The sequence below is a fragment of the Hydra vulgaris genome, chromosome 01 (genome assembly GCF_038396675.1).
Source record: "Hydra vulgaris chromosome 01, alternate assembly HydraT2T_AEP".
Classification (NCBI taxonomy): domain Eukaryota; kingdom Metazoa; phylum Cnidaria; class Hydrozoa; order Anthoathecata; family Hydridae; genus Hydra; species Hydra vulgaris.
The window spans coordinates 130,721-157,312 of record NC_088920.1 but is presented as its reverse complement, the minus strand read 5'-3'; the positions used below and the strand labels follow the sequence as shown (position 1 = coordinate 157,312).

General features: G+C 27.9%; 1 protein-coding gene across 3 annotated transcripts in view; it reads right to left on the bottom strand.

The window, feature by feature from the left end:
• Positions 1-24,662, bottom strand: part of LOC136074980 (uncharacterized) — a 34,164-nt gene extending 9,502 nt beyond the window's left edge. Inside the window, exons 1-3 of one of the 3 annotated variants that reach the window (XM_065787155.1) lie at positions 24,448-24,662; positions 14,125-14,258; positions 4,924-4,985 (exon numbers count right to left, since the gene is read on the bottom strand). In XM_065787155.1, the coding sequence (XP_065643227.1) occupies positions 4,924-4,963 (40 nt within the window). In that variant the 5' untranslated portion in view covers positions 4,964-4,985; positions 14,125-14,258; positions 24,448-24,662. Of the gene's footprint in view, positions 1-4,923; positions 4,986-5,089; positions 5,156-14,124; positions 14,259-24,447 lie in introns of those variants that run through there. The other 2 variants (XM_065787157.1, XM_065787156.1) reach the window with 2 other exon arrangements.
• Between the last annotated feature and the right edge of the window lie 1,930 nt (positions 24,663-26,592).

The following is a 26,592-nucleotide window of genomic DNA, read 5'->3' as shown; positions in this document are numbered from 1 at the left end:
AAACAAATTTAGCTTTAACAAAGTCGTTTGAAAAAAAACGTCCGCTCGCGATGATAATAAAACGGTAAATGATAATAAAACGGTAAATGACACGTGTCATGCTATATCACGTGTCATGCTATATCACACTGTAAGTTGAAATTAGTTTTTACTACTTTTTTTTATTTGCAATTTTTTTATTTAGATTTTATATGCAATTTTTTTATGTTAGTTACAAATAAGTTTGTATATTGCTTGTTTATAATTGTATCCTCGCAGTCGGAGAGTCACGTGGTTAAGCAAAATAACATTAGGGCAAGTTGTTGCCATCTTGGATGGGGGAAAACAAATGATAACTTGAGATAATAAAGCAGGAGAATTCGTACGAAAAAGTGGTTTAAAGAGTTTAAAAAAAGAAATATCGGTTTGTAAATACTTTGAAAGATTATAATTTAACGCCGCAGAAAGGTATATAAATAAACTGTCAATACTTGGAATCAACCGGTGTATATACAAGTTCCTTGCAAATACTTGGAAAGATGATCAAACTGAATGGTCATGAGTTATATACCATGATGTTTATATCTATTTAATTAAAAGTCCAAGAATATATTCTCTTGAGGCTATAGATAACTAAGAAGCATTAGATGCTTTTAAATATTTTGTCTTTGGCTTGATGCAGGAAGCTTTTCACACGACGTTAAGCTCTGGTTTTTTTGTTTTGAAAACACAAGTTGTCTGACTTGTGTGTTTAAAACAAGAGAACCATCTTAGTCATCAGAGTTGGCTCAAAACAACAAAACCATCTTACAAAACATATATACATATATATATATATATAATATATATATATATATATATATATATATATATATATATATATATATATATATAAATATATATATATATATATATATATATAAAAATATATATATATATATATATATATATATATATATATATATATATATATATATATGTATATATATATATATATATATATATATATATATATATATATATATATATATATATATATATATTATTATTATTATATATATATATATATATATATATATATATATATATATATATATATATATATATATATATATATATATATATATATATATATTACTAGTCGTTTCGCTCGGTTGAGAGAATTTTTTATTTTATAATCAACTGTAGGGTATAAAACAGCTAAAATTATTTCAAATCTTTTAATACGAGGTGGCCCTTGGTAAGCACATTTTTATTGTATGTATAGCTAAGGTCTGGATTAATAAAGTGGCCAACGGGTATAAACATTGTATAATTGTTCTAATTATCTTTTGTTATTCAATACAATTTTTGACATTTGTTTTAATTTCAATAAACGCGCACATGCCTCTAACTCAAAATCAAACAACCACATTGCGCAAAGCTCTGTCTATTCTAAGCCTGTATATATACAGGCTCAGAATAGACAGAACTTTGCGCAATGTGGTATGTGTAGTAAATTGTGTGTTTTATTTGCACAATCAAAACAAAAGAATTTTTAAATGCTATATTATGTTATAACATGTATGATAACGGATTGCACCTAATTGATTTTTAGGCTTCACCTTCATCTTGAAGGTGATCAGTTTACTTTGCTAATAACTGTGACACACAGTAAAAAAATCTTTTGAGAACTCCTTCGTGCGGAATTTATCCCTAAGAAAGTCATAGTTGTGATTGTGCAAATAAAACATACAAAACATTAACAGCTGTTCAAAAGTAACTGTTTTGTACCATTCATTACTATCACAAAAGTAATACTTTTTAAAAATAAATTTCTTAGTAATTGAAAAATAAAATAAATATATTTCCAAAAAAGTGAATTTAATTTAAAAAAATATTATAGTTATTTAACTATTATGCTTTAATTTTTTCCCTAAATAGTATAAAATTCTGTACTCAAATAGAGTACTGAATGTTCTAAAAGAACAGAGAAAATAATAATTTAGTAAAAACACTTATCAAGATATCTTCTACGGTCTCTTTTCTTTCAACAGGTTTAGCAGCTTCCTGATGATTAGCTAATGGGGAAACCGACTATTGAAGATGTTTAGATAAATATTTTACTTATCTAAGTATTAGGATCTGAAAGACAATTATAAGATCTTGAGCTTTATAAATATAAAAATCCGAACCTTATAAAGTATAAGTAAACGAAAAAAAGAGAAGTATAGTATATTAAAAAAAAATTACTAAAACCCTAGTTGTGTAACAACTTACATAATACTAGAAGTATCTGAGTTTATATCGAATTAAAGAATTCTTTTTTTTAAGGTTGAGTTTTAAAACGTGAAAGGTATTTAGATCAAAGTTCCGCAAAACAGTATTATTCCATAAATGGGGTCCACTTTAAGCATTGAATAATTGAACAATATTTATTTGACTAAATGGCTCAAAATGGAAAAAAGTAATAATTCTAATATCGTATTTGTTGTAATGTTTTAGGTATTATAAAAAAATGATAGGGGAAAGTTTTTTTTTTCTGTATATATATATATATACATCCCTATTATATACAAAACACATCCCTATTATATACAAACTTATTGTTTAGGTCAATGCTAAAAAATTTTTTTTTTCGTGCGCCAAAAATTTTTTTTCCATCATGCTTATTTTTGCTAAATACCATAAACACTGCAGAAATTCTGTTTGTTTAATTTATATAAAAAAAGCAGACAGGCACCCTGAAAATTTGAGAACCTAACGCTGATGGAAAATCTCCCCAAAATCCTTTGAAGTGGTGATACTGTATACCATAAAGTATCCATAAAAAAATTTCAAAAATTTGTATTAAAATCCAATAGAGTTATTAACGTTTTTCTACAACTGATATTTATCTAAAGTTATAACAACTTACAACTTCTCCAAAAAAAAGTTATTTCACTCAAAAAAGTCTAAATGTTAAATAGAAATACACAGAATTGATTTCTGAATTATTTTATTATTCTTTTTTCTTATTAACAAACATTTTCGCAAAAAAAAAAAACACTTCTCAATAAAGCATTCTAACAACCCAACGTTTGTCAGAATATTCTTATTTGAATTTTTTACATCTTGCTGCAGTTCCGCGCAGTTGGTTCATACTTTTTTACTATTATACATTTATATATATATATACAACAACACAGTTTAAGAACTGATGAGAGTAATTGGGATGAGAAGCATCTCTTTTGTATCTTTTCAAATTAATTTTGAAACAAGAATATAAATCTTTTGTGGCTTTTTACTATACAGTCCCAGGCTAATTCTTTTCACCTTGATAAATTGTTGAACATGATGAAAAACAGCATAATCCTTTGGAGTGACAGAAATTTGAAGCTTCAGAAAACTGGATTTGAAACCTTTGATTTTCAAAACATAATCAAATGAAAGAGAACGAAAAACAACGAGCTTTGATAGCAATAACCAAGGCGTTGAGAGAGCAATTGATTTGGAAAAAGTAAGATTTTTCCACACCAACTGGCTATCTTCTGAGTTAGCCTTACTAGGCTAATCTAGTTGAGAGCAAATCCAATTTTCCTCATTCCGGTATTTGAAAGCCCCATGTTCTCTTGGATTGAAATCATATTTTGAACACTCAAAGGACCAAAAAAAAGTTACTGGGAAGCTAATGACCCTAAAAATTACATTATAAGTTCAAATTATCTTATTTACATTTTAATCCGAACTGTTTCTCTAGGTGATGCATCTTTGCCTGAAACCACAGTTGATGAAATCTGCTCGGCAACTATTGGGTCTGCCAACACAAGTTCTCTGAGGTTTACATGACGATTTTCTTGTTTACAATGATAAGGATGTCCACGAGCAAACACAGATAAGCAATTGTGCTTATCTGTGCTTGTTTGTGATTAAAAAGTAAATCATATCTGGGGCTTGGATCAGATTTATTTTTTGAACTAAACCCAGCTATTTTATTTTCTAAACATCAAATTACGTAATTACAGCCATAAAGTTTTTTGCAATAAAAATTTATTATTTTTAAATTTAATAAATGTTTTTAAAAACATTTTGTTGTTTTTCTTATTTTTTGTTTGTTTTTGTACTATCTCCATAAATAATTGTTTGGAGTAAATCAATTTGTAAAATTAATCAAGCGGTTTGCATGTTTCTGACGGCGGTAAAAGTAAATTTACGTTAAGTTTTTGTTACTTTTTTTGGTGGTTTTCAATAATATACCTTGATAGTTTATATAACTGCTAATAAATAAGAAATATAGTTGAGTTAAGGATTTTTTATTAAGATATGATATGGATTTGTGTAAGACTCCGTTATAATTAAATTTTTTTGAGCAAATATTGTCAATGTATGGTTTCCATTTATTGTTCTTGTCGAGAAACCACTCCTAAATGCTTCGTTACAACATCTCTTTTTATTTCAATTTCATCAATAAAAAATTTGTCTGAATTTTGGGGTAAATAGCGTATTTAAGAGACCGAACGGATATAGATCCATTTGGTTTTATTAATGTCAAGAGTTTAAATCTATAAAAGTTAATATAATTAATATCTTCCATGTAAAACAAAATTGATCCCTAAAATAAAGTAGGTAGACAGCTGCACGCTTTTAAGAGTTGTTTAAAATCTAAATTTGATTAAAAATGAATTTCCAAGCTCCAAAATAATGCTACATTTACTGATATATCCACATAAATGTTTGTATTAATATTACTACTAAATTTTTTTAAGTGATTTGTAAAGATTTATAAATGTCAGATCTACTCGAATATACCGAAGATTCTTCTGCAGGTTGTTTACTACTACTACTACTACTACTACTACTACTACTACTACTACTACTACTACTACTACTACTACTACTACTACTACTACTGCTACTACTAATACTACTATCACTAAGTATCATTGAAAGAAAGAATTTAAAAATGGGTATTTATATAAAAATTACCTTTAAATAAGCTAATTTTATCTCCTTGATTTGGTTCCATTTAAATTTGTACAGTCTTTATTCTAAAAGGTTATAATAAAGTATTAATGAGTATTTTAAAATTAGATTAAAAAAAACAACTCATAAATAATTAAAATTGTATATATATATCAAATCTGAACATTACATAGTATTAAACAAAATGATAGTTCCTCCGTTTTTAAACTTCACAAACAATAACAAGTAAAAAAAACTTTACATCTCTATTTAATATACAATATATAATATATTATGTATCAATATTATACATATTATGTATTTATATAATATATATTATGCATATTATGTTCATAAAATTTCTATATATATATACATAAAATTCTCAACATTTGAAATTATTTGAAATAAACGTTCTCAACTTTGAAAAACGAAACTATATGAAGTATTTATTAACTGAAAACAAACCTTTGTTTATTTAGATGTTTTTATTTGTCGAAAACAAAAAGTATGTTTGATTTTTCATTAAACAATAATGAACATTTTTACTATTAAAGGTAAAAAACTCATCATATGAAATATGGCACTTCAATTAAAAGTTATGTAAGCCATTTTACCTACTCACGTGAAAATAGTTTACTATATTGGGGCTTTGAATTTTTTATTGACTTAATCTAAAAGAATTCAATACAAATTGTTTATACTTATTGTTTTTTTTTAATTACCCAACTAGTGATTACAATATATGCTTTCAGTCAGGGTTAGGATTACAATACAGGTTAGACTACAATATATGCTTTAAATCGCGTTAAGTCAAAAATAGAGAATAAGAGAGTGAGAAAAAACTTCTACAAAATCCTTTGTGGTTTAAATACACTAAATCCCAGTCTTAAACAAAAAAGAAACCTAACTGGCTGCTGCATTGGTGTTTTAATATAAAACTCGGCTAGGGACTTTATTGTTATTAGTTAGTACGCTTTCCACTTTATATAACTTTACTTTAATTCTTTGATAAAATTTTAAACGTTTTTTTAGTAAGTTAAATACTTGTTAATTTTATGATGTTTTTACTCTTTTTATAGCTTTCTATTCACACACTGACGAGTCCGCATTTTTTTTTTGTGGAGGCCAAAACTTCACAGCGCTTTTTGAAGCAATTCTTTTGATCGTACAGCCCTGAAATTTTACAAAAAAAGTTTTGCCTACTAACAATAGCTATATTTGTTACATTTGATTCAATAAGTATTTTAGATTTACGATGCCCCATCTCCCCGTTGGTTAGATCTGGAACTCCGAAAAAAATATCGGAAACCGAGAGGGCATCAAAAAGTGTTTAGTATCGATATAAATTTAATTAAAAATTTTACAAATATTCCACTTGCTAATTTCAGACAAATAAAAATGCGTCCAAAAAAGAACAAATACATCAACCGAGAAGAAGACCCAACCAACATTTAAATTAATAATAAAAAAAAATATGCTCCAAATATTTTTGTTAATTATTATATACAGAATTCAAAATAAATTTTTATTGAATATTAATCATAATCAATAAGTATAATAATTAAATTTTATCAAGACTAAAAAGTAGAAAATAAAATAAAAAAAACTTTTTAAAAATAGCTTTCTATTCAATCGACTAAAAAGTAGAAAATAATTTTTTTCTGTTTCTGGTACTCGTGGAAATCATGTACTTAGTAATAATCACTTTTGTAAAGCCAATACTGGAAGACATTGAAGGCAATTTATGTACGTATGTAAACAAATAAACTCATCGAAGTAAAGGAATAGAAAGTTTGGCGCCTTTAGCTTTATGTACATTTAAAACGAATTTGATTTTGAAATCATCTGACTTAAAAGGCGTCAATTAATCTGGTACAGAAGTAAGATTAGATTCGAGACCGGCTGCTTATTCTAACGGGTTGAAAAGAGAAGACTTTTTGTAAAGACAGGATTTTAAATTAAGTTTTCAGGAAAGAGAGCCACTTTAGATATAAGATTTTCATGAAGAACATTTATTGCCTGTAAAAAACGCTATTTACCCCAAAATTTGCAAAAAAAAATTTATCGATGAAATTGAATGACCAAAAACAAATTACTTTAAGTGTCTTGAGGGCAAGGTTAGCATAAATATATATAATAAATTTTTTTTCAGGGTTTAGATAAAAATCTGTATTTTTGCTTAAAAAAGTATGGCTTATTTTTTTCTTCTCAAAAAACAGTATAACTTAGGGGAGGATGGGTAGGAGTGATCCAAGGATAAGAGTGAATCGTTGATCCAACAGCTAAACGGGAAATTAAAAAGACTCAAAATTTTCACTAAGTACTTACATACAAATTGTTGTTAACACAATCCAATTTTTTTTACCGCTTCTTAGTGCGGGTGTCTCCGTTAACGTTGTCACCCACTCTTTTCTGTGCAAAAGTAAATTTTTTATACTTTTTGAAACTTCTTTAATGAGCATACCCGCTGTTTAGAGACATTAGATAGTGGTTGAAAATTTATTAATAAACAATGCAGTTTTTTAGAACAAAGTATTTTACATATTTTACAAACGTACTTATTGCACAATTAATGTTTTAGTCTAGTTGCACAGCTTGGGGAGGAATGAGCCATTCCTTCACCGGTAGGATTGAACCGCGGGTCACTAATACTTCACGTTAAAAAAGTTTTGACTTCAGCGTAAAAACATACTTACGTTTTATATCATAGTAAATCATTAGAAAACTCGTGTGCAACATTACATTTATTTTTACCTTATGTTATAATGCCTCGAGTCTATAAAAGAACCACTTTGAAAGCAAAAACTTCCAGTAAAGATATGAAAGATGCATTACATTTAATCCAAAAAGGAAAAAGTATTAGAGAAACTGCAATAACTTCCAAAATACCCTACCCAACGCTTCGTCGTTATTGGAAAAATTTTTTGTTTGATGAAAAGACAAGCAGGAATTAGAATTAAAGGAATATATTCCAATTAAAGAATGTCGATATATAGCTTTTAAAATGGCAACCATTAAAATTAGTAAAATTAGAAAAAAAATTTGAAATGGCAACCAATAAAATTAGTATTCCACAGAGGTGACACAAATACTCAATGACAGGTATTGATTGGATGAATAATTTTAGAAAGTGACATCCAAATTTGTCTCTTAGAACACCTGAAGGATGTTCGCTTTCTAGGGCAACATCATTTAATGCCCATAATGTAAATATATTTTTTGTTAAATTAAAAGAATTTTTCGCTAGATCACCAGCATTTGAAAGTGGAACTCGGATTTTTAACCTTGATGAAACTGGAACTATTACCGTGCAGAACCCACAAAAGGTATGTTAATATAAAATAATAAGTATATTTTTCATGACTTATTTATTTCTTACATAAAACATCTAAATATTTTGGTTCTTGCAAAGAAAGGTGTAAAGAGTGTCTGCAAAGTCACAAGTGCTGAAAGAGGAACCCTTGTCTTAACTTGTATAATAATCAGTGCTTCTAGACAATATCTTGCACCAGTACTTATTTTTCCAAGAGGGCATTTCAGAGAGCATATGTTGTCAGGAGCTCCTTCTGGATCTCTCGGACTCGCATGTAAAACAGGCTGGATGAACGGTGAACTTTTTTTAGATGTTATGAATCACTTTATCAAGTTCTCGTTTAGTACGAAAAAAAATCTATCCTTATTAATATATGACAATTTCGAAGCGCACTTATCTATAGCAGTGTTAACTTTAGCAAAGGAGCTTGGAGTGACCATTTTGACATTACCGCCTCATTCCACGCACAAGTTACAACCACTTGACGTGGGAGTTATAGGGCCATTTAAAACTGCATATAATGCAGGAATTTATTTATGGATGCCCACAATCCTGGAATTTACAATTTACCAAGTGGCTTCATCTGTAGGGCTTGCTTTTCTGAAAGCCATAACACCTTCTTACATTGTAGCTGCTTTTAAAAAGACAGGTATATTTCCTTATGACAGGAACGTGTTTACAGATATCGATTTTATGTGCAGCTCTGTGACAAACAGAACTTTTGATGTCAGCAATACTTGCATAGAAAATCACGTAAGCATTACTTCTGATAGTTTTTTTAACTTTTATGTTTCATCAAATGCAGACTCCACTACCTCTTCTACTATAGATGTAATAATGATGCCATCTCTGCTAACTATAGATTCAAACAAACTAGTTACCAATGATACAATGGTTGATCTGTCTTCATCATCAGATTCTTCTATCAACCCGAAACAATTCAGAGGTTTTCCTATATCTGGAGAAAAAAAGTAAAAGAAAGAAAAGGAAGAAGGGTTGCTCTATGATTGCCGCAGACACTCCTGAGAGAGATCGGATCCAGAAAAGGCTCTGCAATAAAAATTTAGTCAAACTTACAAAAGAATTCAAAACAAATTTACAGAATATTAACAAAAAATTACTTAAAAAAAAGACGATTCTGTATTGGAACATTTGACAATCACAAATGAGAAATGTTTAATAATCCTAAAAGATGATTTGGGTGGTTGTGATATATATTCTAAAGAAGACTTTGTATTGGTTAAATTTGGAACAGCAAAAAAAAAATTGTTTTATGTTGGAAAGGTATTATGTATAAACTCTGTAAAAGAAGAAGTTACACTGAGTGTTTTTTGGAAAAAAGGTGATATTTTTAAGATGCCTAATTCACCAGATATTTTGACTATCCCTAGAATGGATGTTAAATTATTGCTACCTCGGCCAACTTTTTCTGGAACAAGTAAAAGGCAGCATTTCCATTACAAATTTGAGATTGTGTTTGACTATATAAGTATTTGCTAAATTTTATTTTTATTGCCAATATACTATATGCTAATATACTACTTTCATTACAAACAGATACTTTTATTATATCTTAATATTTGGAAATAATCATTTTTCATGGCAGAAGTTATTGTTATTTATGTTACATTATTACTTATTTATGTTATGTTTAATTATAAAGTATTTGTTACATACTTAATTTTCAGTAAATTAGTTAAAGAAAATATCTAATTTTAGTTTTCTAGTTATCAAAGATAATGGCTCATTCCAACCATTTGCTTGGTTCACTCCTATCCATTCATGGGTAGGAGTAAAGCAGAAACACACCTGCGTTATTGTTCAAGTTATTAGAAATCTGAAAACATTTTGATATTTCATTTATTACTATTAGAAACCTAATACATTAGGCTACCTTAGGCTCCTTATTCTATATTTTTTCCACTTTTGGTTTTCTTGATATAAAAGATTTTAAAAAAAGTGGCTCACTCCTACCCATCTCCCCTACTAAATCGGCTATAAAACGTTTATTACGTGGTGCGGCGTTGTTTTTATAACTTATTCGACAATTAAATTTAATCTTTGTTATTTAGATTCATAATATAGTTTGCAAGTAAATATATTTAAAATAAGAATAGAATTACTCATTTCATGTATGTGTACTATTACCAAACAAAAGAACATTTTCTTAACTTAAAACTACAATATGTGTAATTTTATAAGTAACAATATGAAACACAAATTAAGATATAATGTGTTGGAATATATCATTTAATTAGTAAAATAAAACTATATAAATCATAGCTAATACTTAAATAATATATTAAGTATTTTTCAGGCTTTTATAATATTTACAAATATATTCTTGGTTATTTAGATTAATGATAATGATAAATACTAAGCATGCGATAACTATGTATAAAGGAAACGAAAAGTGCGAGTTTGAAAACAAATTTAAGTTAAGATCAAAAAAAAAAAAGAAATTGTTTATTATTGAAGCAGCAAAACCAGAAGTTATTGGTAAGTTCAAATTTGTAAAAAACTTGAGCAATTTAATGTATATTATATATTTAAGATAGAGAGTGATCTAAAACTATTATCAAAAAGAACCATCTCAATCTAACTGTACAGTAATTGCAGAAATTCCAATAGACGCGTATGCCGGGAACGTTGCCCTATCGGCTACGTGAGGATCAATATACAAGTATTATGAACCTACAAAGAAATATAAACTTGAATTAAAAGTAAGAGATCTTTGTTTTGATACAACTGCAAGCAATACCGGGATCAAAAATGGTTCAATCATAAAGATATCCAATAATTTAAATAAATATCTTTTAAAATTAGCATGCAGGCATCACATAACAAAATTAAGAATGGTGCATTTTTGGAAACATACAACAATTGAGTTGACTACAGGATCAGAAAACTTATTGCTTCAAAAATTTAAGAGCCTACTTGAACATCTTAATTTTAGTTATGCCCCAAGTGAACTGTGCAAGTTTAACTAGAAAGAGGTGATTGGTAGTATAAGTAAAGTCAAATCCAAAAGCGATTATGACACAGAGTAGAAAGTATTTTGATTACTAAAGTAAGTTTTCAAGTGTTTATATCAATAATCATTTGTTAAAGAATTTAAAACATAATTTTTTTATTCAGTTTCACTCCCAACAAAACATGCAAGCAGCATCTATTACTTAAAAAAAAATAAAAATAGAGTTAAAGAGCAAGAAAACGATTGACAGAAGACTTGAAAAGTGACAGATACAATAAAAAATGAGACTTTACTAAAACGAGTCTAGCGAGAATAAGTTTTGGCTGATAAAACTAGAGATGATAGCTCCTTTGAGAAGCGACCTTGATAGTATCTGTAGAAAAGAGAAAGAGATGCAACTTTACAACGATTGGAAAGAGGCTAAACTTTGGGAGATGTAGCAGGTCCAACTACATTTAGGTCCAAATACGTTTTTGGAAATTGTTTAGAAAAGAAAGAGTATTATTAGAAGAATCTACCCAAATATGACAACGGTGTAATAAAGGTTAATCCAATGCCTGACCATCGTATCGTTACAGCTTCTGTACCTGAAGTGATTTCCTCCTTAGACTCTTCTACAACTTGTGGTGGGAAAACATCACTGTTATATTCTTGCAGAAGTATTCTCAGGAGCTGTCGTCTATATTTTCAAAACTATTTAACAAGAGCTTATCAGAGTATTATTTTCCAGCCTGCTTGAAAGTGGCATCTGTTATCCCTATTTCTAAATATTCTGGAGAGCAACTATCATACTAATAGACCAAGTTTTTTAGTCAAAAGCAAAGTTTTTGAGTCTTTAATTAACAAACATTTATCCTCTCATCGGTAACCTAATAACTTACTCTCTGATCATTATTACGGATTTCGACTATCCCGTCCTACTGCTCATTTGTTGACGGTTGTAACTGGTTTGTTTTATCCTTTCATTAGATAGATGTGGAGAGGCTAAGGCTATTGCTCTTGACATTTCAAAAGCTTTTGATAAAGTTTGGCATGCTGGTCTTCTCTATAAGCTGTCTTTTTTTGGTGTATCAAGTAACATCTTTAAGATTATTGAGTTTTTCCTTACCAATTTTAGTATAACATTTGTCCTCGATGGAGGGCACTCTTTTTCATATCCTTTAACATCAGGAGTTCTTCAAGGTTCTATCCTTGGCCTAATAATTTTTTTAATTTACATTAACAATCACCCAGAAATTCTCACATCTAAGGTAGCATTGTTCGTTGATGATACTGGCATTTATTCTTGTCTTTATAAAAAGCTAAAACTCTCTGATTGTTTGGAAGGTGCATTTGAGCTTAAAAAAAGATCTCACTTTTTTTTCAGTATGGGGCTTTCAGTTGTTGGTGAACTCAAACTCTGATAAAACTTTTTTTAACTAATTGAAATAATAAATAATTATAAATAATATAATTATAATCAAAAGTTCTTTTTCAAGATTCTTTAGTTAAAAAAACCAAAAGTTTTTTAACTAGAAGTTTTATTTAACTTGATCTTGAAATTGAGTTGTTTTAAATTTTTTTAAATAATTACAAATAGCTATAGCAATAACTTAGATCTTCGTATATTTATGAACGGTAATGTACTTGATGAATCATCTAACCTTTACCTTCTAGGATTAACTCTTACTTTCAATCTTTCTTGAAAACTATAAATCAAATCAATTGCAAAATTAGTAACTGCTCAATTTGCATCACTTCACCGTGCTCGCCACTTACTTACTCAAGATTCGATTCTTTATCTCTATAAATTTTAAATCCATCCTTGATGAACACAGATTCCATCTGTGGCCATCATACAATGATGCCGCATTTATAAGCGGAGAGAGTTAAATAAAATTATTGAAGGAATCCCAGTCAGCTTTAAAGTAGATGAATGTGCGATGATAGGGTGAGTTCAAAGCAGGAGTATGAGACAAAAGGTTAACAGGGATTATAGCATTTTCAGAATCACCAAAAGTAGAAAAAGAAGAAAATGAACCCAGTTATGGTCGGAGACAAGACACCGACTAAGGAGAGAAGGTATGTGATAAGAGTTGTCTTGAAAACGAATCAAAAATTTAACTGAGTAAAAGATTAAGAAATTCAGAAGAATACCCTAAAGTCTTTGCTTTGGTGGACTCCTAAAAGACAGTAGTTGGATGCAGTTAACATTTGCCTAAAATGCATTTTTATGGAGACACCATCTCTAGCCTTTACTCATCCAAGAGCTCCAAGATAGGAGATTTTCAAGTTGGAGTATTTCTCAGAACAAAAACATTCATAAAGTAACAACGGGTAAGTAAACACCGCGCCAGAGGTTCAGACAGAACAAAAACATAGATAAAGTAATATACGGGTAAATAGTCTTTCTTACGATACATCTAGACCTTACGAGCTTTTCCAGCAGCAAAGTTGAAAGTTACAACATTGCAAATATATTTCTTTGCAATATCTGTTTTGATTAAAAGAAAAAGACAGTCGTTAAGTCAATCCTGCTCCATGGTAGCACTTAGAAAGTTCTTGAAGAGAGCTAATTGACAAAGTAAGAAAGATACCAAGACAGATGCATATCTGGGGGATATTTTCTTCAAATCTCTTCGCCTAAATGCTGTTCAGAAGATCTTCGGGCTGATCATTTGTTTGTAGATGGCATCGAACGGACGAAATGTGGCGGAATTCATCAATAAGCTTGTCTTCACTAAGATCATATGGATACATAAGAACAAGATCTTTAACTTGTAGATTTGTCAAAAGCGTTCCTAAAAATAGGTCATGAAATCCTAACTAAAAAATGGAAAATTATGGACTTAAAAATAAACACCGCAGTGTTTCAAAAGTTACCTGTATAACAGACAACAGCGTGTTACTAGATATAACAATTACCACATTAAATTAAAATTAAAAAGCGGTATACCTAAATGTTCTATCCTTGCTCCTCTTTTTTCCTAATCTATATAAACGATCTTCCAAATGTTTCGAGCAAACTTGAAAATATTATGTTTGCAGGCGATATATATTGATTTTACTCTTCGACCAAAAACCAAGGATCTGTATGATAATGTTAAAAATTAAATATACGGTTTAAAACAATAAAAATATCCTTAAAGACAGAAAAAAAAAAAACTCTTTGTTTTATTTAAGTCAGCAAAGCAACACACCACCAAAAAATCACACCATTAAAAAAACACACCACCAAATATTCTATCCCCTCTAAAAATAAAATATATAATCATTGAGAGAACTCATAAAACTAAATATTTAGGAATTATAACTGATGAAAACTTATCTTGGAAAGCTCACATAAACACTAAAGTATCAAAAAACTTTGTTCAAATATATAAGGCAAAACCAATGTTATCGCAAAGTAATTTAAAACTTATACATTTCTTTTTTATACTTAGCTACCTCGCATGAATAAATATAGCTTGGGCGAGTACGCGTATAACCAAATTGAAAGTTTTATATCGACGTCAGAAACATGCTATAAGTCGAATAATTTACCATAAAGAAAAATTTACTCACGCCGAATTTAAAGAAATGAATGTGTTTAATATTTATCAAATTAACATTTATTAAAATATATTGTTTATCTAAAATTTAAATTAGGTCAAGAACAATATCACTTTATAAATAACTTTTTACAAATAACGTTAATAAATATAACACAAGAAAAAACAGGAAACATTACACCATTCAAAAAAACAAAACTTATCCAATTCTCAATTTCATATCGTGGTCCCTATTTATACTAGTAACTAAAAATAAATCAATTCGAAACACAGTATTATTGGTATAACTGAAACTAAACTAAAAAATGACATCCTATCAACTATCCCATTAAATCTTACCCGATATGTTTATAAGCAAACTCCAAAAAAATCTTATTTTGGAGTAACTTTATGTTATATATCTAATACATTAATTTACAAACTTCGAAACAATCTTAGTATGCTTTAACCAAAACTTTTAGAATCTGTGTTTGTGAAAATCACCTTTCCTAAAAAATTAAACATCATTATTGGCTATATTTACTGCCATCCTAATATGGATATTTCAGAATTTGTTAAATCATATTTTATTTCACTTTTTGAAAAGCTATCTATCGAAAATAACAAAACTGCTTTTTTAATGGCGATTTTAATGTCAATCTTTTATTAGCAAACTCAGATAATTCTATCTTTTGTTGGCAATGAAATAAATGGAAGAAATAACTTTCTTCCCTTTATTTCATTTCCAACAAGAATCACGAATCACTCCAAGACTCTAATCGATAACATATTTTCTAATGCAACATCTCCAAATATTTTTGCCGGTAATATTACTTCTACGGTATCAGATCATTTACCCCAATTTTTGATACATCCGTTTTATTGAACTAAAAAAATTCTAGTAAAAGCTGCATTTTTTGTCGGAATTTAAAAAAGTAAATTGCGAGGAATTATTTAGTGATTTCTCAAAAATTAGCTGAACTAATGTAATCAATGTCGACGAAGGTAACTACTAAATCATTTGAAGAGTTTTTCACTCACAAGTTTCAATTTTCCATTGGATAAACATGCATGATTAAGGTGATTGTCTAGTAAAAAATATGTAAAAAAAATCAAATTTTTGTTATTGGGGTAGTTTAAAAAAGAAATTTTTGCTCTTTCAGAAACTATATACTTTTACACATGTTTTTTAATTTGATTTTTCCAAAATTTACTACCTATAAAGACATGTATTAGTTTGTTCCCTTAGCAACGTCCTTAGCAACAATGTTTTTTGGTTGTTTTGGGCCAAAATAAATAACCAAGTTTGATAATATAAACTTTCTTAAAAATGAAGAAACCTTAACCTGGTGTTTTTCTTTATCAATAAAAGCCTAAAAGGGTTTAATGATTGAAGAAAAACACCAGGAAGGAGGAGATAATTATTCTTAATGATCATTTTAATTTTTTTATATTAATTTTGTTAGTTTTCTCTGTTTGTGATATTTCAGACTTAAAACAAGCATATCTCAGCTTCTATGAATTATTTTTGAATGAAATTTTTAGGGTTTGTTCATCTGTATATAAGTTAGTATGTGAACCAGAATCTATTTAATTCTTTAAGTATTTTCGGAATTGCGGGATGGTTTTTGTTGAATTTTACCCCCTTTTTAATTTCCCCAAATACGTAGAGCTACCATTATGAATCTAAACATAATTATAAGTTTTTACTGGTTCACGTACTAATTTTATGCATATCATGCATGCAAACCAAACATCGTGCAAAACGAAAGTACTGATAACTAGAGCTCTTTGTTTTAAGAAAGTGATGTTTTAAGCATTTTTTCGCTGATTCATCATTAAAGAACGTAAATATTTTTTTCTTTTTATGATATAATACAAATATAACTTCTTTATGCTGAAAAATAAAATAAACTTTCCGACAAATTGTATTTTTTTTACAAGACGACCACCTTAAAAAAAGTCAGGAGTCGCTGCTTTTCAAGGGGTCTCAAACCTTAGATAACACGAGGAATCTTGACTTCAATAAAAATACGAAATAAAATATTTAACAAATTTCTTAAAACAAAAAATCCTAATAACAAACTCAATCTAGAAAAATCTTGTAAAACGTATAGAAACTTACTTATTACTCTCACCCGTCGTAGTAAAAAAAACTACTACTCAACGCCGTTAATGCAAGTTCTCAAACTTTTTTGTCTTGTTTGTTCTCGGTGATATCAAACATATTTTTTTTCCGGTCTGCAACATTTTTGTTGCAGACCGGAAAAAAAATATGTTTTGTAACTTTGTTTTTAAACAATATGATATGTTAAGTTTTAAAAGATATGTTAAGTTTAAACAATATCTCTATATATATTGTTTAAAACTTAACATATCTTTTGCGATGGAGTATGAAAATATGTATATATACTTTCTACAAAATAATAAAAAATATATATATTCAAATAAAAAATATATATTAATCTATGATAATTTAGAGACCGGAATTTTAGTTGAATAGTTTTATGGCATTATAAAATAGGGATGGCTCACATCACAGTAATGTTTGAATTTTGAGCTTAGACATACTAGTCGTATGTCAATTTGTGTGTTCTTCACACTCATACTAATAAAAACTTTCATACAAAATGGAAAAAACAGATTTTAGACTTGAAATAACTAATTTTTTTCGACCTTTAATATGTTTGCAGACGTATGACTAGTTAGAAATTAAACATATTACTTAAAACTTGCTTGAAAAAGTTGTTTTCTCAGTTTAATGTTTTATCTTCATTGAGAGCAGCACTATTTTATACCAAAATATGGTCCATCAACTATAAAGCAAAATTTTATATCTAAACTTGAGTAATTAAAAAAAATTTCAACTTTGTTTGACTTTAGACAAACTAAAGCGCTAGGAGAAAAAAAAACTTTTTTTTCTCCTAGCGCTTTAGTTTTTAAACCGAATAATTTTTTTTCTAAAAATTATTCGGGTTAAAAAAATGCAGCGAAACATAACCTTTTTGTAAAAACGCAAAATTCGTGTATTTTCCAGTACATGCATTAACCGCGTTGAGTACTCTAAGTTCTACTCTTATAATGCCAAAAATTTAAAATCTACATGGAATGGTATTAGGAATCTTTTAAACATTTGCTCGAGAGTTAACTCATATCCTTCCTGCTTATCTTCTATCAACTCCATGATATATGACCCCATTAAAATTTGGGAATCTTTTAATTCGTTCTTTGTTTCAGTTCCTGAATAATTACAGAAAAAGATTCACTCGTCCAACACTGACTTTAATAAATATCTTAAAAATCCTAATCTTAAATCAATATTCATAATACCTACAGACAAAAAAGAAGTTATCTATTATCCATTTTCTTAATGCCAGCAAGGTTTCGGGACCTAACAGCATTCCAATACCTATTTTTAAAGCTCTTGCAAATAATATCTCTCCTGTTCTTTCTGAACTATTTAATCTGTCATTCATTACCGGTGTATTCCCTGATATCTTAAAAGCTGCTTCTGTAATCCGAATTCATAAAAAAGAATTTTAAAACTTGAATATAATAACTACAGACCAATTTCATTATAATCAAATGTCAGCAAACTTTTAGAAAAACTTATGTATTCTCGTATTTACAACTTTTTGAATAATTCTGCTTGTTTTCATATTCGACAGTTTGGGTTTCACTCAAATCACTCCACTTCTCATGCTCTTATTAGCATTACTGAAATAATTCGTGGTGCATTTGACAGTGGTTCCTTTTCTTGTGGTGTATTCATACATCTTCAAAAAGTTTTTGATACGGTTGCCCAGGACAAAAAGTTTTATAGAATTTCTATAAACTTTTGGAAATTATATAGTCTATAGAAATTTTATAAAATTCAATAAAATTTCTAAAGAATCTCTGTTATATTTCTATAGAAATTCTAATAGAATTTTTTTTTCTACTTTTTATTTTATAGAAAAAATAGTTTTATAGCAATTTCTATTGAAATTAGTAGACATTCTATAGAAATTCTATAGAACTTCTATAGACCTTATGTTCCAAAAGTTTGTAGAAATTCTATAGAACTTTTTTTCCTTGGTGATCACAATATTCTAAGAAAAAACTTAAACTACTACGGAAAACGTGATGTTGCTAATCATTGGTTTTCTTTATATATTAAGGATCGCACTCAGTTTGTTTCATTTAATGGATTTGAATCCACGCAAAGTTATTAAATATGGCGTTCAACAAGGTTCCGTTCTTGGATAGTTATTTTGTTTATTATATATAAATGATTTATCTTGCTCATTAAAAAAATTCTAAGGTACATCATTATGCTGATGGTACCAATCTTTTATATATCAACAAACCACTTGCAACACTTTGTAAAAAAGTTAATCAAGATCTTCATCGCTTACGTAACTGGTTAAATAGTAATCGTATTTCATTGAATATCAATAAAATTGAATACATTATTTTTCATTTCCCTCAAAAAACTATTGATAATATATAAATTAAAAATAATGAAAAAAATTTCTTTCCCTCAAAATATATAAAGTATCATCGAGTATATTTTGATGAAAACCTATCTAGGTATAATTAACTGTATTATCTTCAAAAAAAACTTACACGAGCTAACAGCATGCTTTCTCTAATTCGTTACTATGTTCTTATCTAAACTCTTCGTATAATTTATTCTTCTTTATTATCTTCTCACCTTTATTTATTTTATTTTTTATTGTTTGGGGTCATAAAACTTTTTACTTAATGGTATTGCTAGTTTACAACGCGAATCTAATAGAATAATGACGTTTTCACCATAGAGATCAGATATCCAAAAAAATTTTCTGAACTAAAAATCCTAAAACTCCATGATCTAGTAAAGTTTTACAATTTTTTTTTTGTGTTTGACTATCACCAAAATAAACTACCGAACTCTTTATTAGATTTTTTTATTAAAAAAATAAAATTCACAATCATCACACCAAAAATACAGAAAATAGTAAGCTTTACTTTTTATTTTTTAACACAATTAAATATGGTAAGTTTTCCATAAAACAAAAATGTATTTCCCAAATGAACCAGTGTATTCCTGCATTATTAAAAGAATTTAAAAAAATATCCCCTTGTTACGGATTATTTAATGCTAAATTAGAATTCAATTTAAAAGTATATTGTTGGAGTGTATTTCTTTATAATTTGTCTCTGTACCAAAGTTGCCTTTGATATATAATTTCTTTAACGAACAATTGGTTTGATTTTCGCTCTATTTATTATTTTTCTATATTATATTCATTTATTATTATGTTATTATTGCTACGTTTTAACTTATTGTTATATTTAATTATTATCTATGATATGTACATACAATTTATACTTTATTATAAATATTCTTCATATTATTGACACTTTATTTTTATTATTATTTTGTATTATTACTATAATTATTACGTACATCATTATTATTTGTTTAACAATCTAATTAATACATATATCATTATGATTTGTTTAACAATCTAATTATTACATATATCATTACTATTTGTTTAGCAACCTTTTTTTTCACTCTTACTCATATTTTGTATGTTTTTTTAGGTGTCAAGCCATTGACTAGTTTGTAACTATATGTTACATCTAGTCAATGTGACACCTAACCAAATTCTATTATTTTAGGATGAGCATTTGTAAATCTTTATTAATATGGTTGAATAAAAAATTAAAAATATATATATATATAATAACAATACTTAACGTAAATTTAGTATTCTTAAAAGATTTGAAGATTTTCCGTACAAATTGAGTAATTGCATGCTCAATTGAGTTCTTTTTTTAAAAACCAAACAGTTTTTAAACATTCAATTTTGAATATAATTAATAAAGATATCTGTTGCGATGAATTTATCTAGCAATTGCAGAGTTTACTGACAATTAGGGCAATTGATTGAGGGTACAGCTCAAAAATTGAGAATATAGAAGTTATTAATTTTGAAGTCGTTAAAACAGTTCAAAGTAAAATCTCCGCTAAATCTTTTTTTTTCCTCCGAAAACACGATTATTTTAATTTTTATCATGAGTTTTATATATTTCTATATATATATATATATCATATATTTCTATTATATATATATTTATATTTAAAAAAACTATTTTAATTTTCTTGGATAATGATACATGTAGTAAGTAAATAAATCATGATAGTTTATGTCTGAGTCTATGTTTTTATCCGATGAAAAATAATTAGGTTGTGAAAAATTGAAGGTTAATGATTGAAAATAATTTATTTACTAGGCACTTCACATGATTTTACAATTATCTTTATCTCTGGCTATAATTAATACCAAAGTACAAGGATAATAAATACGTTTTCAGAATATATTCGTTTTTTAAATTTGGATAACTGGTTTCAAATTATGACAATTTATGTTGGACTCAATAACATTCCCATTCTGGGGCAAATTGGGCCAAGAGTACAAAAAGCTCTGTTAAAACCATAAAAATTATTTATAGGTAAAAAAAAAGAGATTTTTCGAACTGTCAGAGTGAACAAATTTATTTACATTTATAAATATCAAAAAAATATGTAGAAAATTCAGGTCTAATTCCCCAATAGTTACGAGCCTTAATTGTTCCCGAGGCGGGAACAATTAAGGCTCTTTAAAAATAATAAAAATTAACTTTGGTTAAAAAACAAGTGCTTTTTCATATTGTCAGAGTTAACAAGTTCATACACATTTATAAAAACCCAAAATACATGTAAGAATCTCAGTGCTCGTTTGCCCCATTTGGGGCAATTGGGTCAAAGGCAATGAAATTTCTGTAAAAACCAAAAAAATAAACTTTAGTTAAAAAAAGGAAGCTTTTTTATATTGTAAAAGTAAAAAACTTCAAATGCATTTATAAAAATCCAAACTTTCCGGAAAGAAATGTCTTTGTAAACCATAAAAATGCAATGCCTTGCTTTGTCCAACCACTGTCTGAAACACTCCATGTTCTTTCTTCTGGGGCATTTTCAAATTAACAACTTAAGAGAGACTTAGTAGTTTTTCCTTTAAATATGAAATGTGGTGGAAAAGAGTTACCAATTGCATTGACACAAGCTATTACTCTGATTATTTCCCGGTTACCTGATAGACAACATTGTAGATACTTCGCTCTTTTTTAAGCAACTATTTTTCCATGACGTTAATCAAATTGCATCCCCGTCTCATCTACATTTCAAATGTTTTGCGGTTTCTGAAGTAGGTTATTCCTCGTTAACACATTTTTAAGAATGGAAAAATATTTTGACACTTTACAAACATTCATATACTAATGGTTAATAGTTGCTGTACCTTCTGGTTGATATAAGATAAATCTTTGTGTCTTTTGCAGAAACACGCCACCAATTTTTTTGTAGGAGTTCTATTCTTGAATGCTTTTTATGTTTTGAAGAACAATTTTCAGCATTCAACAACATATGAGAAATTGCAATCGGCTAAATCTGATTCCTAAAGCTGCACGACTATATGCAAAATCAATTAATTTCTTTTCTTCTTCTTCATCTAAATTAGTTGGATGTCCAGGTTTGGCTCCCATTTCTGTTACACCAGACAGTCAAACTTGTAACAAACATCTTAGAATGTTAAAAACTTTTCATGCTGCTCTCTGTGAAACTCGATATTTAACAGCTTTAATTGCCGATATCATTGATTCATCATTCCATAAATGATATTTTCTGCGTGTGCTTCTGTTTTTCAATTTTCTTTAAATTTTCTATTTTTTTAGTTTTATTTGTTTTTTCCATTATAAAGAAAAGTGCAAAAACACAATAAAAGTTTTATTATAAAAAAGTTATGACTGTCTAAAAATAAATGTCTTTGTTTCTCTAATCTGTGTTTAAGTGATTAATTTTTAAAAACTATGCATTTAATGCATGGCCAGAATTAAAACTTTTCATGGCCAGATATAGAATAATGGAATTATCCTATATCTGAAATGATATAAGATTGTATACAGAAATATACATAAAAAAAAAAAAAAAATAGAACTATTGAACGTTATACAGAATAAGCATATATGCATACACAGTTTTAACAGTATTATATCATAATATTAATAGCAATTTAAAAGATTTACAAACGCAAAATGTTAGGATGTAATCAGAAAAACTTTGAAAATACCAAACATCGAGTTTGGTATTTTCAAAGTTTAACAAATTTATCAAATTTAAAAAAAATATTCTTGAAGCAGTTAACGAGTCAATAAGTACTTTAAACTGCATATTTATAAATTATAAAGTCTAAATATTTTATTTTTACTTTAAAGCAATCAATACAACCCTGAATTAAAGATTTTATTGAAAATCGGTCATAGAAAGGACGCAGCCAGATCAGTTTATTCTAAATAACCACTGATCTTATAATAAAATTATTTTGAGATAAGTGTAAATAACTATGTATGTTGAACAGAATACCATAATGGCGTCAAGAAAAGTATTCAAAACATAATAATGTCCTTTTTAATTGTTAAGTCCAGATATAAAAAACAAATTAGTATAAAAAAAGTATCAAATATTGTTATTTATTAACCTAAATATACTTTTTTTGATGTGCTATAACCAAAAAAAAGCAATTAAAAACAATATATATACTTGTGTAAATAAAATAAACTATAGAGAAAACTACTTAAAAAATCTTCTAGCTTCTTTTTTAAGAAACTCAATAAATGATTCCTCCATAAACACCAATTTGTCTTGTTGGCGTTTGCTCGTTCTTTTTTGTTTCTAGTCAAGAGAGTACTTGTGGGTGCCCACTAAAATCCTTGCCTTTTTTTCAAGTTTTTCAAAACTTACTAAGTTTTTTTCAAGTTTTTCAAAGCTATATATAAACCTTCTGTGGAAATAGACAGAGAGTTATATAGTTCATTCGCAATTTTTAAATCAATTTCAAAGACTTGAAGCATTTTGTTCACTTTGTTGAACCTTATATGATTGTTATATACTTTTTTGAAAGTCTACTAGCTTCTATCTTTTTTGAATGTCTACAACTGTGTTCCGTTTATGCCTTTTGTCATTATTCAGCTCTTTTGGTGCTACCTTGAAGTTAAAGCGCATTGCTTATATATACAAATATATAAACACTATATTATGCTAGGACCTTAACAAAACAAATTACATAAACAATAAAGCAAACGAAGTCGCTTTCTTTAACATGCATGCGAAAAAATTTATTGTTATGTTTTTGTATACTGTTATTTTATTCTAAAAAAAAAAAAGTTTAAAGATTTAAAAATAGAATATAGGATAAAGCGGGGCAAGTTGAGCATAGGGGCAATTAATAAATCTTAAAAACAATCCATAACACGACAAACCGACTAATGGGTGAAAGTTAGGGAATTAGAATGTTAACACAATGCGTAACAAAATATTTTTATATCGGGCTTCAAAGTTAAAGATGTTGCATAATATAATATTTTTATATTTTATGACACTTTCTTATTATTTAAGTTTTTCTCTTCTCTTACTTATGTCATTGAAGTGTATAAAATAAAACTTATATAAATCAAACACACGCTTAATGTTTGTGAAAGTTTTATTCACACAAGTTTCTTTCCATGCATATTCAATTTTTTTAAATTGCTCAACTTGCCCTACTCTAGTTGTCTAACCTGCCTTTTCTTTTTTAGTTTTTATAATTAAAAAACTCATATAATTATATATATAACTCATTTAGTTATATCATATATCATTAATACGATTTAACAATAAACAATATTATTAAATATAAACTTACTAATATTATAAACAAATCTGCTATGGTTTGATTCTTTACTTTGTAGTTTCTAACAAAGTTTCTCAACACTCTAATAGATGTTTTTAATAACATGTGGCTTCAAAAAAAGGCGTTTTTATATTTAAATTCAACGCAGAGCAGCTAATCAGTATAACATTCTTGTTCATCATATCTTTTGTTCATCGATCTTTCTAGATTAGTTACCAGATCTTTCTAGATTAGATAATTACTAGTTAAAGTATATTAAATTTTTTTAAAATTTTTTTTAAAAACAAAAAACAACAATAATTTGAATTGTTATTATAAACTTTATTGAGATTTCTGTACCAAAAAAAAAATTAGATGTTTTTAATAACATGTGGCTTCGAAAAAAGCTGTTTTTTTATTTAAATTCAACGCAGAGCAGCTAATCAGTATAATATTTTTGTTCATCATATCTTTTGTCCATCGATCTTTCTAGATTAGTTATCAGATCTTTCTAGATTAGTTACCAGATCTTTTCTAGATTAGTTAATTACTAGTTAAAGTTTATTAAATTTTTTTTAAAGTTTTTTTAAAAACAAAAAACAACAATACTTTGAATTGTAATGATTGAATTTTTTTTTGAATTTGAATAATACCACTGTATTCATTATTATTATCTCTACAAGGCAGACGCCGGAGGAGAGAAATAAACAACAATATGATACTTTGAATTGTTATTATAAATTTTATTGAGATTTCTGTACCAAAACAAAAATTAAAATAAAAAAGACAAAAATAGCCTAACAAAAATAGTCAAAACTTTTAACAATAGCATAACATTCAAAAAAAACATTCAATAGAGGTACATATCAAATGACACAAGCACATAATTAGCTTATGAAGCCACAACAATGAAATTTCAAAAGCACTACCAGGGACACCATTTCATGGCACCATTAATACTCTGATATTTTACAGAAGATTCATCATCCTAGGCATGAAATAATATAATAACACAGGTTTACACTTACACCAGCCTAATAGATGAAGAAAAGGGTGCAAGACTTGAGGAGTAAGCAGATTCTCTTTAATCCTAAAGTCTTTGCTTCGGAAGCCTTCTATGATACAGTAGCTGGATGGAGTTAACATTTGCCCAAAAAGAGTATTTTTTTTGAGACACCATCTCTAGCCTTAACTCAAACAAGAGCCAAAGACAGAGCTATTTTAAGGAAAGTCAATAGGAAGTAGTAAAAAGACATGGGAAATAATTAAAGAAGTTACAATACAAAAAAACACCATTGTTCCAAATAGATTAAAACTGAACTTGAACAAACAAATATCTGATAAGAAAGAAATAGCTGAAAACTTCAACAAATTTTTGATAATGATAGGAAAAAAATTAGCAGCAGTTATAACTTCTGGAAATAAAACATTCCAATCCTATTTTAAAAAATTCATTATGTAATGGATAAGTCGGAACTGTCTCTAAATGAACTTCAGGCTTCCTTTAATGCGCTTAAAACAAATAAAAGTGCCGGGTTTGATGATATTAATGTTAAAGCTGTTTTTAATGTTATTACATTACCTCTTTTGTTTATCTTCAATCTTTCAACAACAACTAGTATTTTTCCTTGTCAATTAAAAATAGCAAGAGTAGTCCCTGTATACAAAAATGGTGGCAATTCTATAACATCTAAATACATACCTATATCTATCCTTTCTTGTATTTCAGAGTTACTTGAGCGTATTATGTATGCGTATTATGCGTATTACTTGAGCGTATTATGTAACAGGCTCTATATTTATCTTAAAAAACACAATATCTTATTGAGCTAACAGCTTGGTTTTTGAAAAGAGCATTTAACACATCATAACTGATTTAGCCAGTCAAGTTCTGGATGAGTTTGCTAAAAAAAGTTATACTCTCGGCTTGTTCATCGATTTGACACAAGCTTTTGACACTGTTGATCGTAAAATTCTCTTGTACAAACTAGAAACTTATGGAGAGTATCTCATGATTCAACCTATACAAAGTTAAAAACAATAAGTTGCAGAGTTCCACAAGGCTCTATTCTTGGACCCTTACTCTTTCTGTAAATGAAATCTACCTATCTTCAAACATGCTTAATTTTGTTCTTTTTGCTGATGACACTAACTTTTTTTTATATCCATTTTAATATA